A 14218-nucleotide genomic window follows, 5' to 3' on the forward strand; every position below is an offset into this window, starting at 1 on the left:
GCAAACCATAGTCTCGTGGAAGGCGAGATGGTCATGCGAAAGGTATGGAAGATGGACCGCTAAAATAATCCCCGATCTGGAGCAGTGGATAAATAGAAAGCACGGTGAAACGTCTTTCTATTTGACACAACTACTCTCCGGACATGGATACTTTCGAAAGTACCTAAATAAAATGGGGAAAACTGCCGAATCCAGCTGCATTTACTGCGAAAATGCAATGGACGATGCAGAACACACCTTCTTCAATTGCAAAAGATGGTCGGAAGAAAGAATCGACCTGGCAGATACAGTAGGTGAAGTCAAAGTAGAGACGTTAGTACAGCAAATGTGCAGCAGCATAGACGCTTGGAAAAAAGTCTATGACTTCGCCGAAAAGGTTCTGCGGCGGAAGAAGTATGACCTGGACGCAGGCACACAGAGGGCAACGCTCATTTAGAGCACACAATGGGGTTCCACCTTGAAGGTTAATGCGGGATATCTCCTGGTTCCAAGGTGGATTTGAGCCCCAGAAGAGGAGGATTTTTTAGTCGGTAAGCAGTTATGCAGTCCGACACACCGGTCAAAGTGACGACATGACTGACGGTGCATAAAGCATTTTTTCCTACCTCAGCCCAACAAAAAAAAAAAAAAAAAAAAAAAAAAAAAGACATAGTAGTAGTGTTAGTTGCAAAAAGAGTAATAAAAGTAGGAAACATAGCAGTAGACGCAGTAGTAGTAGCATGAAAAGATGTAACTGAACTGTGGTAGTAGTATTAGTAGCAGAAAGAAGTGTAATAGAATAAATAATTGTAGTAGCTGTAGTAGTAGTATTAGTAGCAGAAAGAGGTTTAGTAGAATAAATAATTGTACTAGCTGTAGTAGTAGTATTAGTAGCGGAAAGAATTGTAGGTGTAGCAATAGCATGAAAAGATGTAACTGAACTGTGGTAGTAGTATTAGTAGCAGAAAGAAGTGTAATAGAATAAATAATTGTAGTAGCTGTAGTAGTAGTATTAGTAGCAGAAAGAGGTTTAGTAGAATAAATAATTGTACTAGCTGTAGTAGTAGTATTAGTAGCGAAAAGAATTGTAGGTGTAGAAAAAGATGTAGATGACTTAAGAGAAGTGATACCAGTATATATAGAAATGGTATTATTACCAGAAAGAGTCGTAGTTGTGTAAACATAAGTAGTAGTAGTAGTAGATGCAGTAGTAGTATTATTGTAAATAATAATAGTAGATCCAGTAGTAGCATTAGTGTAAGTAATAGTAGTAGTTACAGTAGTAGTATTAAGGGAAGTCATAGTAGTAGATACAGTAATGGTATTCAGTGTAAGTAATAGTAGTAGATGCAGTAGTGGTATTAGTAGAAGTAGTAGTAGCAGTAGATGCACTAGTGGTATTAGAAGAAGTAGTAGTAGTAGATGCAGTAGTAGTATTAAAGGAAGTCATAGTAGTAGATACAGTAATAGTATTCAGTGTAAGTAATAGTAGTAGATACAGTAGTAGAATTAGTATTAGTAGTAGAAGTAGATGTTTTCTGTAGGACTAATCGTTCTGTTCGTTTCCGTTGCATACTTTTAGTTGTCTTTTATAAAGCAGCAGCTGTAATTCATCAACTCAATGGGATGCAGGAAAACAAGGAAGAAGGCTCCAGTCGAGACTGCTCGACTAGGAGATACCCTGAACCCTCGAAGCTAATATTCTAATCATTCTGGACTTCTTTTATGCATACATACCTACACGTGCACTTATAACCACGCGCTCTGCTGACTGCGCAGTTAGCTGCGGCTGCGCTTGGGCTGCGCTGCAATGTGAGGAATATTATGAGAATTTATTTCTTGAATAATTTCTTTTATAGACATACAATCTTATTGAAACTTTCAGAGCGTAATCATATGGTTAAAATGTGTGCACATTCCAAAGCACAAGTCTCTAGTACTTTAAATGCGTTTTTTACAAATTGGGGGCGAAGGGGGCGTGGTATATAAACTCTGTAGATTGCAAAATCTTTGTATCCATTAACTTTATATACAACGCAAATTTGAAGTCACCAGGTTTAAAAGTGAGAACGGACGGACAGACGGACAGGGCTATATCGACTCAGCTCGTCATCCTGATCAAGAATATATATACTTTATGGGGTCTGCGATGATTCCTTCTGCCTGTTACATACTTTTCACAAAACCATTATACCCTGACTTCCCATTGAAAATGGGTTCAGGGTATAAAAATCGAACTAGTTCTTTTAAAATCCGATAACGAAAGTTCGCTTGCGCACCTCTGAAATATGTTCGTGCCTTGCTCAGCATCAAACAATCTAGTAGTCTGCGTGGTTGATGTCACACTTGTATGTCAACTCAAATATGCTGATATAGCTTCAAATATATTGTAAAAGTTAACCGTCTTACAATAAAATGGGAAAACGAAATTTAAAAGCTCAATTGGTAATTTTTTATATTTTTTATATTTTTTACATTTTTACATTTTCGAATATTAACTAAATGTAAATTAATTAAATAATTTAAATGTGAATTAATTTAGATACCCGGCGGAAGGGTTTCTCCCGACAAGAATATGCAACGTAAGTGTTAAATTTAGATATTTAATTAATATGTATACATTTATATAATATATGGATACATTTTACATATTTTGTCTTCTAACAGCGGTTTCTGCTGCCAGTACTACTAGCGCTGAACCGGCTCCATCTATTGCAGGAGCAGTACCACCAGAACCACCAGAACGTACTCTACCGCGTCGGCGGGTAAGTTTTCCTTTTTGTGTCAATGCGCCAGCTACCATTGATTCTTATTGCAGGGACGTCCACGTAATAGTCAGTTGAACCCGGTGGTTATGGGAGAAGACAGTGTCGGTCTCAAGCCAGAAATGATCTTAGCCGCATTTCCCTACGAAAATGAGCTTATGTTTGCCGTAAAATTTAAGAATCGTAGGCTGCCAGAGTTGATAACTGCCCAGCAGTTGAAGGTGCTTGACATAAGAATGCTAATTCAATATTACGCAAACAATCTACGTTATCCACATAATGAGAATCCTACGATGTAATACTGTTTAAATTGGCTTTAATTATTGCCCGAAAATAAAAACATAAATAAAACTCATTTAATAAAATGTAAAAATACGAAACAATTAAAAAAGTTAACATCAGTCGCATCGATCGGGAGATCGGGATTCGAACCGCGACTTCTCGATCGAGCGTCATGCAGCTAACACACTACGCCACCTCACTTCTGCTAGTGGCGCTGGCAAAACTCAAATAGATTCACTGCTGCTGCGCCATCTACCAAAACTAAACGAAACTAACAGCTGATGTGATTCAACGAATGTTTCTAGAAGAAGTTTGAATGTATGTGTGCACACGCATACGATGCTGTTGAAGCTGCTGCACGTGCGTTTGTTAATTGGCCAAATATTTGATTATTTTTTATTAATTTTTGACTGAACGGAATTTAATGAAACTTTCAGCATATGATCTACATATTATATTGAATATTTGAGATTAAAAAAAAAAAGAAAAATCATTCACAATTACCTATAGTGGCATCTGATTTGAACTTGAATGTTTTTACTCGATAAAAACATAACGGGATGATTTATCGAATTTTAAAAGCAAACTCGACGTCCGCGCTGTATATACGGTCATTTAAAAAAAAAAAAATGAAGTCTCTAGCTCTTATATCTTCGGAAATCGACGCGTTCAAACATACGGACAGACGGACGGACGGACAGACGGACACCCGGACAGGGCCAAATCGACTCAGCTCGTCGCCCTGATCAAGAATATATATACTTTGTGGGGTCTGCCACGCCTCCCTCTGCCTGTTACATACATTTCAACAAAACCATTATACCCTGATTTCCCATTGAAAATGGGTTCAGGGTATAAAAAGACAGAAAATCTCTAGAGAAATAGAGAAATACGTTTTTATGTAGCAAACTAGAGAGCACTTTTAATTAAACTATTTTCGTAATATAATATCAAATTTATGTTATTTAAGTCATTGAGTAGAACTAATGCCACTGAAGGGTTGTGTTTGGTAGATATGCGGAATATTATTTACTTATCGCTTATATAAACTATTCGAGTGAGTACTTCAAACTCTAGCGTCATCAATAGCTATCTTATATTTATTATTTAGATTATCCCTTAATCATATCTTAAGTCAAATGTGTGATCTTTCTTTGAAAGAGCTGTACTTTGGCGATTTGGCAGTTTCATGAGCTTGCTAAATCAAGTGAGATGTGAATCTATAAGCTTATGTGAAGTATATCTGCGGGGTAATTTGTTCAGTTCAAGTGTTGGATTAATTTTATAGCAATCATCGAAGACCATCACAGATCTCGCAAAATAATGTCTATAAATTTATTAATAAATAATATACAAGTGAAATATACAAAACAAATTTAAGACATTTTAAATGGCATTTTGCACTGATACTCTCTGATTTTCATCAATTTAACGGTCATCAAACTAAAGCTTGAGTTTTATATTCGCTCTCTGCTTTTTCTGCCTTGGAGTCATCTGCATATCCAAATAAGTTGATAAAGCTCATTTGTCGATAACCACAACCTTAGTTTATTCAGATCTGAATGAAATCAACAACATTTATACTCTGACAAAATATATCTGATTATAAAGGCTGATTAGCATTGTGATCGACAAACTTTCCAAAGTGCATATTGTTTTCGAAGTGGCCAGCGTCGTCTACACGACAACTAACAAATAATGCACTTACAGAATGTGAACAGAGCGTGAAACAAACGCAGATAGAGCTACAGATACAGATACAGTTAGAGATATAGATACAGTTCGACAGATAGTAGATAGATAGATGATAACAGTAATAGTTCAACTTTGAAATGCACTTGAAGCGAGCTGGGCAAAATTATGAAATGCCGAGTTGAGCTGAGCTGGGCTGAGCTGATACGAGGCTCGATGGGCCAATTTCTTGAGCTGAATAATCCCGATGGCCAATGGAATTATTTAATTGGGATTTATGTTGCGCTCTGGCGCAGACGAAAAGGCGCGAACGAGGCCAGACAGAAGCTGTCAGCGGCCGACGGCGTCAGCAGGGGCCGGCCAGAGGCAGTTGGTCGATGGTCGCTGCTCGTTGGTCGATAAGTGGCATCAGATAAGCAGGCAAGGTGAGAGCGAGAGCGAGAACGCGAGAGAGGGAGAGGGAGAGGGAGATAGCAGTTGTGTTGTCTCTTTGGCCTGGCAGTTGCCTGCTTTTGGGGGCCGAACGTACTCCCTCTCTAAACACGCACATACGTATACATATATATATACATATGTATGTACATATATATCTGTATATATGTATATACAGATATCTGTAGCTGGCGATAACAACCAGAGATTGTGTTTGTATTGCTGCAGCCGTAAACGTATATGGCAACCGGGCTACCGACTACTGGTTGGGGCCGATAAGCTGCAGCCCAGGCCCCAACTGCAGTCGAGGAAGACAGCTCCATGGAGCTAAATCATAATCAATGTCTGATCAAGCGAGCATATATCAAAATACGCTTAATACCGATGATAAGGCGGCAACAACAACAGGTAAACAAGCACAGCGACTACCTCATGGATAGCCATATATGTATGTATGTATTTGTATATGTATGTATGCATATATGTATATGTGGCTCGCTGTTGCCAGTCCATGGCTCCTATGTAGGTTGTTTCAGCTTGTTTGGCGCACTATCACTGCGTTCCGTATCGCAAGCTGATATCGCAACGAGCTGTGTACAAATAAAGTTGTTGTAAGCGACACTGTAGTAGAGGAGCAACAGCAACAGCAACAGCAACAGCAGCAGCAACACCAACAGCAGCAGCAGCGGTGGCAGTGGCAATTGCAGCCGGGATTGGGATTCCGTGCCTCGGGCATCGGGCATCGGGCATCGGGAGTTATTGTTTGTCAATAAACATATGCGCCACATAATCGTCATCATAATAATATTACTCTTTGGCATTATTTTATTGCATTCCAATCAGACTGTGTGTGCGTGTGTGTATGTGTAAATCGGGTAGCTGGCTGCCCGGCTGACTGATTGACTGACTTTAATGCTTACAGTGGTATGGGAGCGTTTGGAAATGTAACGAAATGGCATAGAATAATAGATAGATTATGAATAATTTTCTTGTTGAAATGCAACTCAAATTAACTCAAATTTAGATCTCATAAAAATAGAAAATAAATAAGTAAAAATGTATACAAAGTTAACAAAACAAATATATATATATTCTCATTTATTCATACGAATATTTATGGCATTTCTTTATTATTCGATTGATTTGCACAAGATTTAATCTTGAGCTTTTTTTTTGTTTTTTAACAAGAAAGAAAGGAATATTGTTGCGAAAAATTGTTTTATATTTTATATTTCCATGCATTTTTTTATGTTTTATTTTATTTATTTCTTTATTATTTTGTTTTTTTTTTTTTTTTTACAATATTCGGAGCATAATTTGTTATATTTTGCCCATAATATATGTGCTCATTTTTAGACATATTTATTAGATTTGATCATAGTTTAAGGTAATTTTCATTTGAGTAAAAAACAATATTTTGCATATTATAAAATTGTTGCCCATAATGTTTAGCTTATTTTTATTAGATTGGATCAACATTCATTTATTTTTATACAAAAAAAAAAAAAAAAAAAGAAAAAAAAAATGTTCTTTCATCTTAGGATAATCTTGATATAAATATATTTTTTATAACATTTTTCCTCACTATAATTTTTGTTCCTGGCATTTTTACTTGCTCACATAATATGTATTCTTAAGTTATATACTTTATATGTTTAATTTAATTTAAATTAATATTTATTTTATTTTTTATTTCGCTTCGTATTATCCAAAAATACAAATGTTCTCAATTCAATTTGAAGTGCGTTTTTATCTATTCTCATACCACTGTGCCGCTGCAGCAGCAGCAGCAGACCACCAAATCGTTCAAAAGGGTACAAGAACAAATATAAGCAAAGCAGAAACAAAAAAGAAAAACCCCGATTTGGAATCAACGGCAAACGTTGCGACTATCTTTGGCTGTTTGGCTGTTGCCCGCGTGTCTGTGTCTGGGGCCTGGGGCCTGGGGCCGTGCCTCGGCACATATTCATAAGCTTGGCTATATGTATCTGCTCCTATGCGTATTCATATATGCATGTCAGCGATATCTGCACGACACACACACACGCACACGCACACACACTCAGCAGTGATACATTATCGATATACGTCGCTTGTCAATGTTCTTGTGTACTTTATTTATATTTGTTTAACTCGGTTATTTTTTCTACCTTTTTGTTTAATACCTATTTGACTTTAATAAGTGATTGTTGTAGCATTTAAAGTGTCGAACGTTGCGCCACTTCACTCACTCGCTCGCTCTCTTTCTGTCTCCCTCTATGTGTGTGTATGTGTGTGTGTGTGTGTGTGTGGATCGAAGCAAGGCACAGGCTTAGGCACAGGCAACATTCGGGCTTGGCCCCCAGTTCGTCCGTGTCAGTTGATTCCATTTGACGCAGTGTCCAAAACCTAAACGCATCGATCGCTAATTGCAGCATTTTGCTTACCGATCGCCAGCTCGTGAGTGAGATAGATAGCTATATAGCGAGTGTGTGAGCAAGAGAGAGAGCTGACGCATGCGCATGCGCATTCAGCTTGTTTTTGCCTAGTTAGTTGGGCCCTATCAGCGAGTGCGTAAGTGGACCGCGCTCGGTGGCTCGTTCGCCCCGCTCGGTGGCTCGCTCGTTGGCTGGATCGTCGACTGGCAGTTGATGGCCTATTGAAAACGAAGCGGCAGTCAAAAGCGCGCGCACCTCTCGATACAAACGACACAAGCGAGCAGCCAGCGACCAGCCAGCGCCCAGCGAAAAATGTACGCAAAGCCCCAAAGCGGAAAGAGCCGTCGCTACCGTCGCTAGCAATCATCGCACTCGTCGCGTCAAGTGGACCGCGATATGAACTGAGTTGAGCCCCAAATTGCGCTAAATGGGATTGCCATAAATGAATTAGTATTTGAATTGGATTCAATAATAAATCAGGCCGCGCCGTGACACGACAACTATCGTGACAAAGTCATTTGGCTACCTCCCTCCATTCTCTTCGCTCTCGCTCTCGCTCTCTCTCTCTCTCACTCTCCAACACACTCTGTGCTGTCGCTGCTATTAAATAGTTATTATATTTGTACACAAATTAAAAAGCGATCGCGCATTAAATATCGATCCGGTCGCGGTGCAAAATCGTGCAAATAATTGCCGCCGGCTCAAAAGTTAATTGAAATCAATGTGCAATTGAGAAACCAGCCAAGCCACCCAAACCACCCAAGCAATCCACCCACCCAGTGCCAAGTGTTGTACACAAATACATATATAGATATATAATATCTACGAAATTTGTCAAAAGTTTTGTTTTGTTTTGTTTGTTTTGTTTTGCTTTGTTTTGGCTTTTGCTATTGTTGTTGTCCTTTGCGGAGCGGCACGCCAACGGGCGAGAGCGTCAACAAATTTTAATTATGAGCAATTATAATCCGAATTGCGGTTACTTTGAGGATTGCAGCTATTACACAAACAATGTATATCAACCGGATTATTGCATGCAGCCGGATTATGAGTACAACAAGCACGTCTACGAGTGAGTACCCCAAACCCAACAGCCACAGTCCATAGACCACAGGCAAACCAAATTGGCTCAGCGCCATTTACCGTTTACCATTTACCGTTTACCGTTTACCATTTACCATTTAGCATTTAGCATTTCATGTAATGAACGGATAACAGTCGCAATCACAGCGACTCTAGGGTCAGAGAATCGCTGCTTAGCAATGCCGACGGAGTTTTTTCTTGACTATTCCATATTTTATATCCATCTATCGTGAGTCTTATTGAGCAGTTGCTGCAATAGGAATTAGGTGTCACGATTTCTTATTCAATATTTGACAAACTTTAGTTGAATATATCACAGGCAGTTTTGATCAACTGTGGGAATACTATCTATATAGCGCATAGTGTATAGCTTTATAGATGTAGTCAGCAGACTGCAACTTATTCATATCAATATACAGTAGAGTCCCGATGATTTGAAATGGCAAGGGTATCGATTTTTTTTCGATTTACACAGAAATTCAGATGATCGAGAATTATTGAGAACGATTTTATTTCAAGGGGGTAGAGTTTTTTTTTTCGATTTATCGCGATTTTTAATTTATCGGGATACAATCTATCGAGTCTCGACTGTATATGCTTTACAATTGCTCCAAGGACTTTTCTTTAAAATGCCTCGATCTCATCCATCTAAATATATATTTATATAAAATATAAATATGTACATATACAGATATTTCAATTCAAGGAAAACATATATTGAAAATATGCTTATATAACATATATATTGCTGACTTGATGATTTAGAATCCTTGGAGAGTGAGCTAGCACAGTGTGGGATAGCAGTACTCAACCTACTGATCGAAATCGAATGGCGCCATTTACAAAAGTTACTGTGCGCTTCAATAGAGTGAGGACTTTTACTATATCCTATATAGAATAAGCAAACTATTCTGCAAACGATTTAGACTTATCAATGGATTTAGCGTACTGTTGTATATGTATACATGTGTATAGCTTATTATGATTGAACATCCCATTTTGGTTGTACGTAGAATCCGGTTATAACGGCGCTCAAGAGACAGTCGATATACCCGGAAGATGCTTTAACCGTATAAGTCTGCTCATATAAGTTTGTCTGGGAACCAGAACTTTGTATATCTATACATCTATCTAAGTCTATCCATCAATATTGCAATCCATCCATCTATAATTTATATTGTCTACCCATACTGCCTATATACCACATATATACTTACTACCAGCTATAGTATGCAGTATCCCGTAGCCAGCTATAGCCTAGAAATAAAAATGACTTAGATTTGCTTTCGCTACTAGAAAAGGTTTCAGTCTGTAAATATTTATATTGATGGTCTACAAATATTTATACAAGTATAAATTGAGACCTCTAGGTATTCTCTGTGATTTATTTACAATATCTCGAAATGTACAAGCCTATATAAACAAATATCTAAACTGATACTCAAAGATTGGCAGCTTTTCCCTAGATATATCATAGGCATCTGCAGAGGTATTCGCTTTCCAGTTGAGACAGGTGCCGTCGACAGTGTAAGGTGTCAAAAGATTTCCAGGAAATCGTTGCGGCAATTAAAAACAATTTGATTTTAAATCAGTAAAGAAAACAGAAGCGAAGCGAAAACAAGGCTCAAAGGCGAGTGCAGACCCGGCCCGAAAGCAGCAGCCACAAGACCAAGTTTAAAGGGATCAATCCACAAATGTATTAACATTTAATGGCATAACATAATGAAATTGTGCTGATCGCACACGCACACACACACACGCACACATGCAGATCGCATATCAGCCCGTCTTAAGCCCCTGATTTTCGCACACATACGCGCGCGAGTGTTTGGCCTAAGCCAATGTTACGGCATTGTGATGTGGACTTGGCTAGCTGGCTGACTGGCTGACTGGCTGACTGACTGGCCGGGCATGTGTGATAAGCCGAGGGCAAAAGGTGTCGCTTCAGCCAGAGAGCTCGCAGCTTGGCACACTCAACAATGCGCATTATTTCCACTTTGTCACCTTTTGCATTTTTGGACAGCAGCAGCAGCAGCAGCTACGGCTACGGCTACGGCTACGTTTAGGGCGACGGGCGACCGGGTTTTTCACGGCTGCACTTTGAAAACCAAAACACATGTTTTGTGAAATCGTTTGGAAAATCACACACGCACACAGAGTGAGTGAGAGTGAGTGCATTTGAGTCTCTCTCTCTCTCTCTCTCTCTCTCTCTCTCTCTCTCTCTCTCTCTCACTCTTTCACTCTCTCTAGCTCTCTAACAAATTTTACTTTAATTGGGTTTGTCCATAATCGTTGCATCGAACCCTCGGCTAATCTCGGATAATACTGTTTGCCAAATAAAAGCAAATTCTATTTTTATTTCCATTTTATTTTGTTGTTTCGCTCGCTCTGTTGTCACACGGCTAATTTTTCATTGATGTTTTTGGCCAAAAACTGAGCCGCTGCCTGGGTTTTTCCCTTGGGCCACAGGTTGCAATTCGTTTTTTCTTCTTTTCTTTTTTTTTCTTTTTTTTTTTTTGTGTATTTTTTTGTGTATTTCATGGAGCACAGGTTGTTTCTCGAGCTGAAATCCAGCTGTAATTTTAATTAGAAATCTTGTTTGTTGTCTCTCGCCTGTGCCTAAATGGAACTAATTTGTATATTTGCTTATGTTTCTCCTCAATGCTGTTCAAGTTTCTTGCACAATGAAAACACAAGCGAAGGAATGTGCACAGATCGCAAGTAAATAGTTGCCTCAAACCAGTCAAACATCTGAGTCGATTCTTTATTTATATTTATGCATATACATAAGTATATCTGTATCTGTATATCCGTATATCTCTGTAACCAGTTGGTCTCCTTAGTTTGTCCCCTTTTGAACAGTCGGCGCGCACTCACTTCACTTCACTTCACTTCACTTCACTGTTCAGGAGTTGAAAAGGACACGCTATGCACTTGTCTGGCACCCTGAAATATGAAGTTCGAAAACATAATTTTATTTGATGATACTATTTTTTATTAATAACACAACAACAACAAAAAAGAAAAAAAAAAGAAGCATTGTGCCGAGAGAAGCGTTGCTAAACGCAATTCGGAAACGCAATCAGTCAAGTTGAACGTACTCCAAAAATCGTAAACTTCGAATGCCTGGGAATATGTGCATATGCTGACATCGTCATCGTCGTCGTCGTCGTCGGCGATGTCGATGTGGATGTCGTCCCCGTCGGATGAGCCAGGAAGTAAACAAAGCGCACACACGAATAGAGCCAGCCAGCTAAACGCTTAACATCGTCCGATCGGCCTGCAGGCACCTCAAATACCCTCTACTTGCAGTGGACTTATATTTACACATACATATTTATACGCAGCTTATGGTTAAATTACGTAGAAGTGAAGCTATTTAGTTATATTTGACATATGCTTTTGATTAGAATAAGTACAAAGAGAAAGTATTTGAGAGTAAAAAGGATAAAACATATTCCTGAAATTAAATCAATTTAGTTGCATAAAAGAATAATAAAATAAAATTAGTAAATAAAAAAAATAACAGCTGAGGTAAAATAAGTAAAAATAGTACATTTTCAGGGCAAGCGATTTCGATGAAATTATTGTAAACAACAATCATATATTTCATTCAAGCAAAATGATTAAAAATAATTAAAAAAAAAAAAAGAAAATATTTTACATAAGCATGTCAACTCTTAAGCTTCAATAAAAAATTTAGAAAATATTTTAACACTAATATATAAGACTCGGGGTTTGAGAAAACATACAAATAACAAATGAATAAAAATAGTTTAATATAAAATAATTTAAAAAACAAAATTAAAATAAAATATATTAAAATATTATATATATATATATATATATATATATATATATATATATATATATATATATATATATATATATATATATGCTGCTTGCGCTCCTAATTGAAATGTTTATCTTTATAAAATATTATACTTCTTAGTCAAATTACTTATTGTAAAATTTTTATTATTTTGCTTTTATAATTTTGTTTATATAATTTTTTTTTTTTTTTTTTTTACATATTTTTATTAGTGCTTTTAGCTCAAGAAAATATGTTCTGTTTAGTTATCTAATAAATCTCATTTAGTCAACATTGAAATTTCTATGCAAACTGAGCCCTGAGCCAGCACCTGCCAAATCGCTTTGTTTTGTAGGGTATTCGAGTGTGTTTTGTTGCATGTTTTGAATGCGTTTAATACGCCCCTTACGCGCGATAATTTTTATTTATTTTTTCGGTCCTTTTCTCCTTTTTTTTTTTTTTTTTTTTTTGTTCTTTGGGCGCAAATATTAACGTTAAGTCGCGCTGCTTTGCTTGATATATATATATATTTTTTATTTTATTTTATTATTTAGCAGAGTTGTCAAGAGGCCACAAGTTGGGCTCAAAGTTGAGTTGACTTGGTCGGGCAGCTGAGAGAAATCGTGGCGAACGAAGAAACATTTGGCAGCTGATAATTGCTTGAAGAGACTCGACAACTCTGGTTGGCATTTGGCTTTAGCCAGAGTCTTCATGGCCCAAACTGTCATCCGCGAACTATTTTCCTTTTTTTTTTTTGGGCTTTTTGTTTTTTTTTTTTTTTTTTTGTATCTGCGTGGCTAAAACGACGCTGTCAAAGCAGCCACTTGCCGGCGCTGGTTGTCATTGTTGTTGTTGGCGTTGTCTGTTGGGCCGTGGCACATGTCATGGATCGAAAGACAAAATGCTGCATGTTGAGCAGGTTGAGCCCAAACGGTCGACAGTTTGGGCCAGAAAACAGAAATTGATACATTTCATACAAAATGTTGCACAGCTTTCGAGTTGAAGCGGGGCAACGCGACGTGACGCGACGCGACGCCACGTGTGACTTTGTGACATTTAATGCCAGTTTCTCAATCAGTCAGTCAATCAGTCAGTGAGTCCGTCCGTCAGTTCACAAATCGCATGCGCCATGCGAATGTGAAAATAATACAACGAAATTTGCATTTACTATTCAGGATATATGACTGCAGCTCTCTAGAGCCAAAGCTCTGCTCTAAACTCTGTTTGGGCATTTCGCTGTTGGTATGAAACATGCCACAAAATTCGATTGGAAAATCTGTGGATATCTCATATCATTTGTAGCTGCTCAGATCTATTGCTGTTTCATTTTCAATGAACATAAATATCAAATAAATACTTTATATATTTCTATAGATATATATGGTTGATATAATTGAAATATTTCATACATACATTGATATATTTACTATGCTATATGATATAGTCATGCTATAGACAGCCTTGAAGTGAAATTTCCAGAGATATAGACGCCAGCCGAGATAGATTGAAACGAATGTCTATATATATCTGCATACTACTGTAAAGCTTAAGCACTATCCTTTGTAGGTAAAAGGAGTCCTGGAAGGACTATTACTGCATAATATATTTTGAGATTTCTTTATTGTACATCAGCCATATATAAGACTAAATGTCCATGCTATATAATAGCTACTTTTAATGAAATTTAACCTAAGATTGACAGATTCTTCAGTCAAGCATTACAGGATAGAGCACAGACAGTCGAGCCTAAAGACGTTCGT

At 37.6% G+C, this 14218-nt stretch overlaps 2 protein-coding genes across 4 annotated transcripts in view; one reads left to right on the forward strand and one right to left on the reverse strand.

Moving 5' to 3' along the window:
* The window catches only part of LOC149267940 (uncharacterized), a 293596-nt gene that overhangs the window by 82666 nt on the left and 196712 nt on the right, over positions 1-14218 (reverse strand). The window lies entirely within an intron of this gene.
* Positions 7417-14218, forward strand: part of vnd (ventral nervous system defective) — a 29308-nt gene continuing 22506 nt past the window's right edge. The window contains exon 1 of the mRNA XM_089473157.1: positions 7417-8636. Within this exon, the coding sequence (XP_089329283.1) occupies positions 8518-8636 (119 nt within the window). The 5' untranslated portion in view covers positions 7417-8517. The remainder of the gene's footprint in view (positions 8637-14218) is intronic.

The sequence above is a fragment of the Drosophila arizonae genome, chromosome X, assembly GCF_054131065.1.
Source record: "Drosophila arizonae isolate 15081-1271.41 chromosome X, UAZ_ARI_1.0, whole genome shotgun sequence".
Taxonomy (NCBI): domain Eukaryota; kingdom Metazoa; phylum Arthropoda; class Insecta; order Diptera; family Drosophilidae; genus Drosophila; species Drosophila arizonae.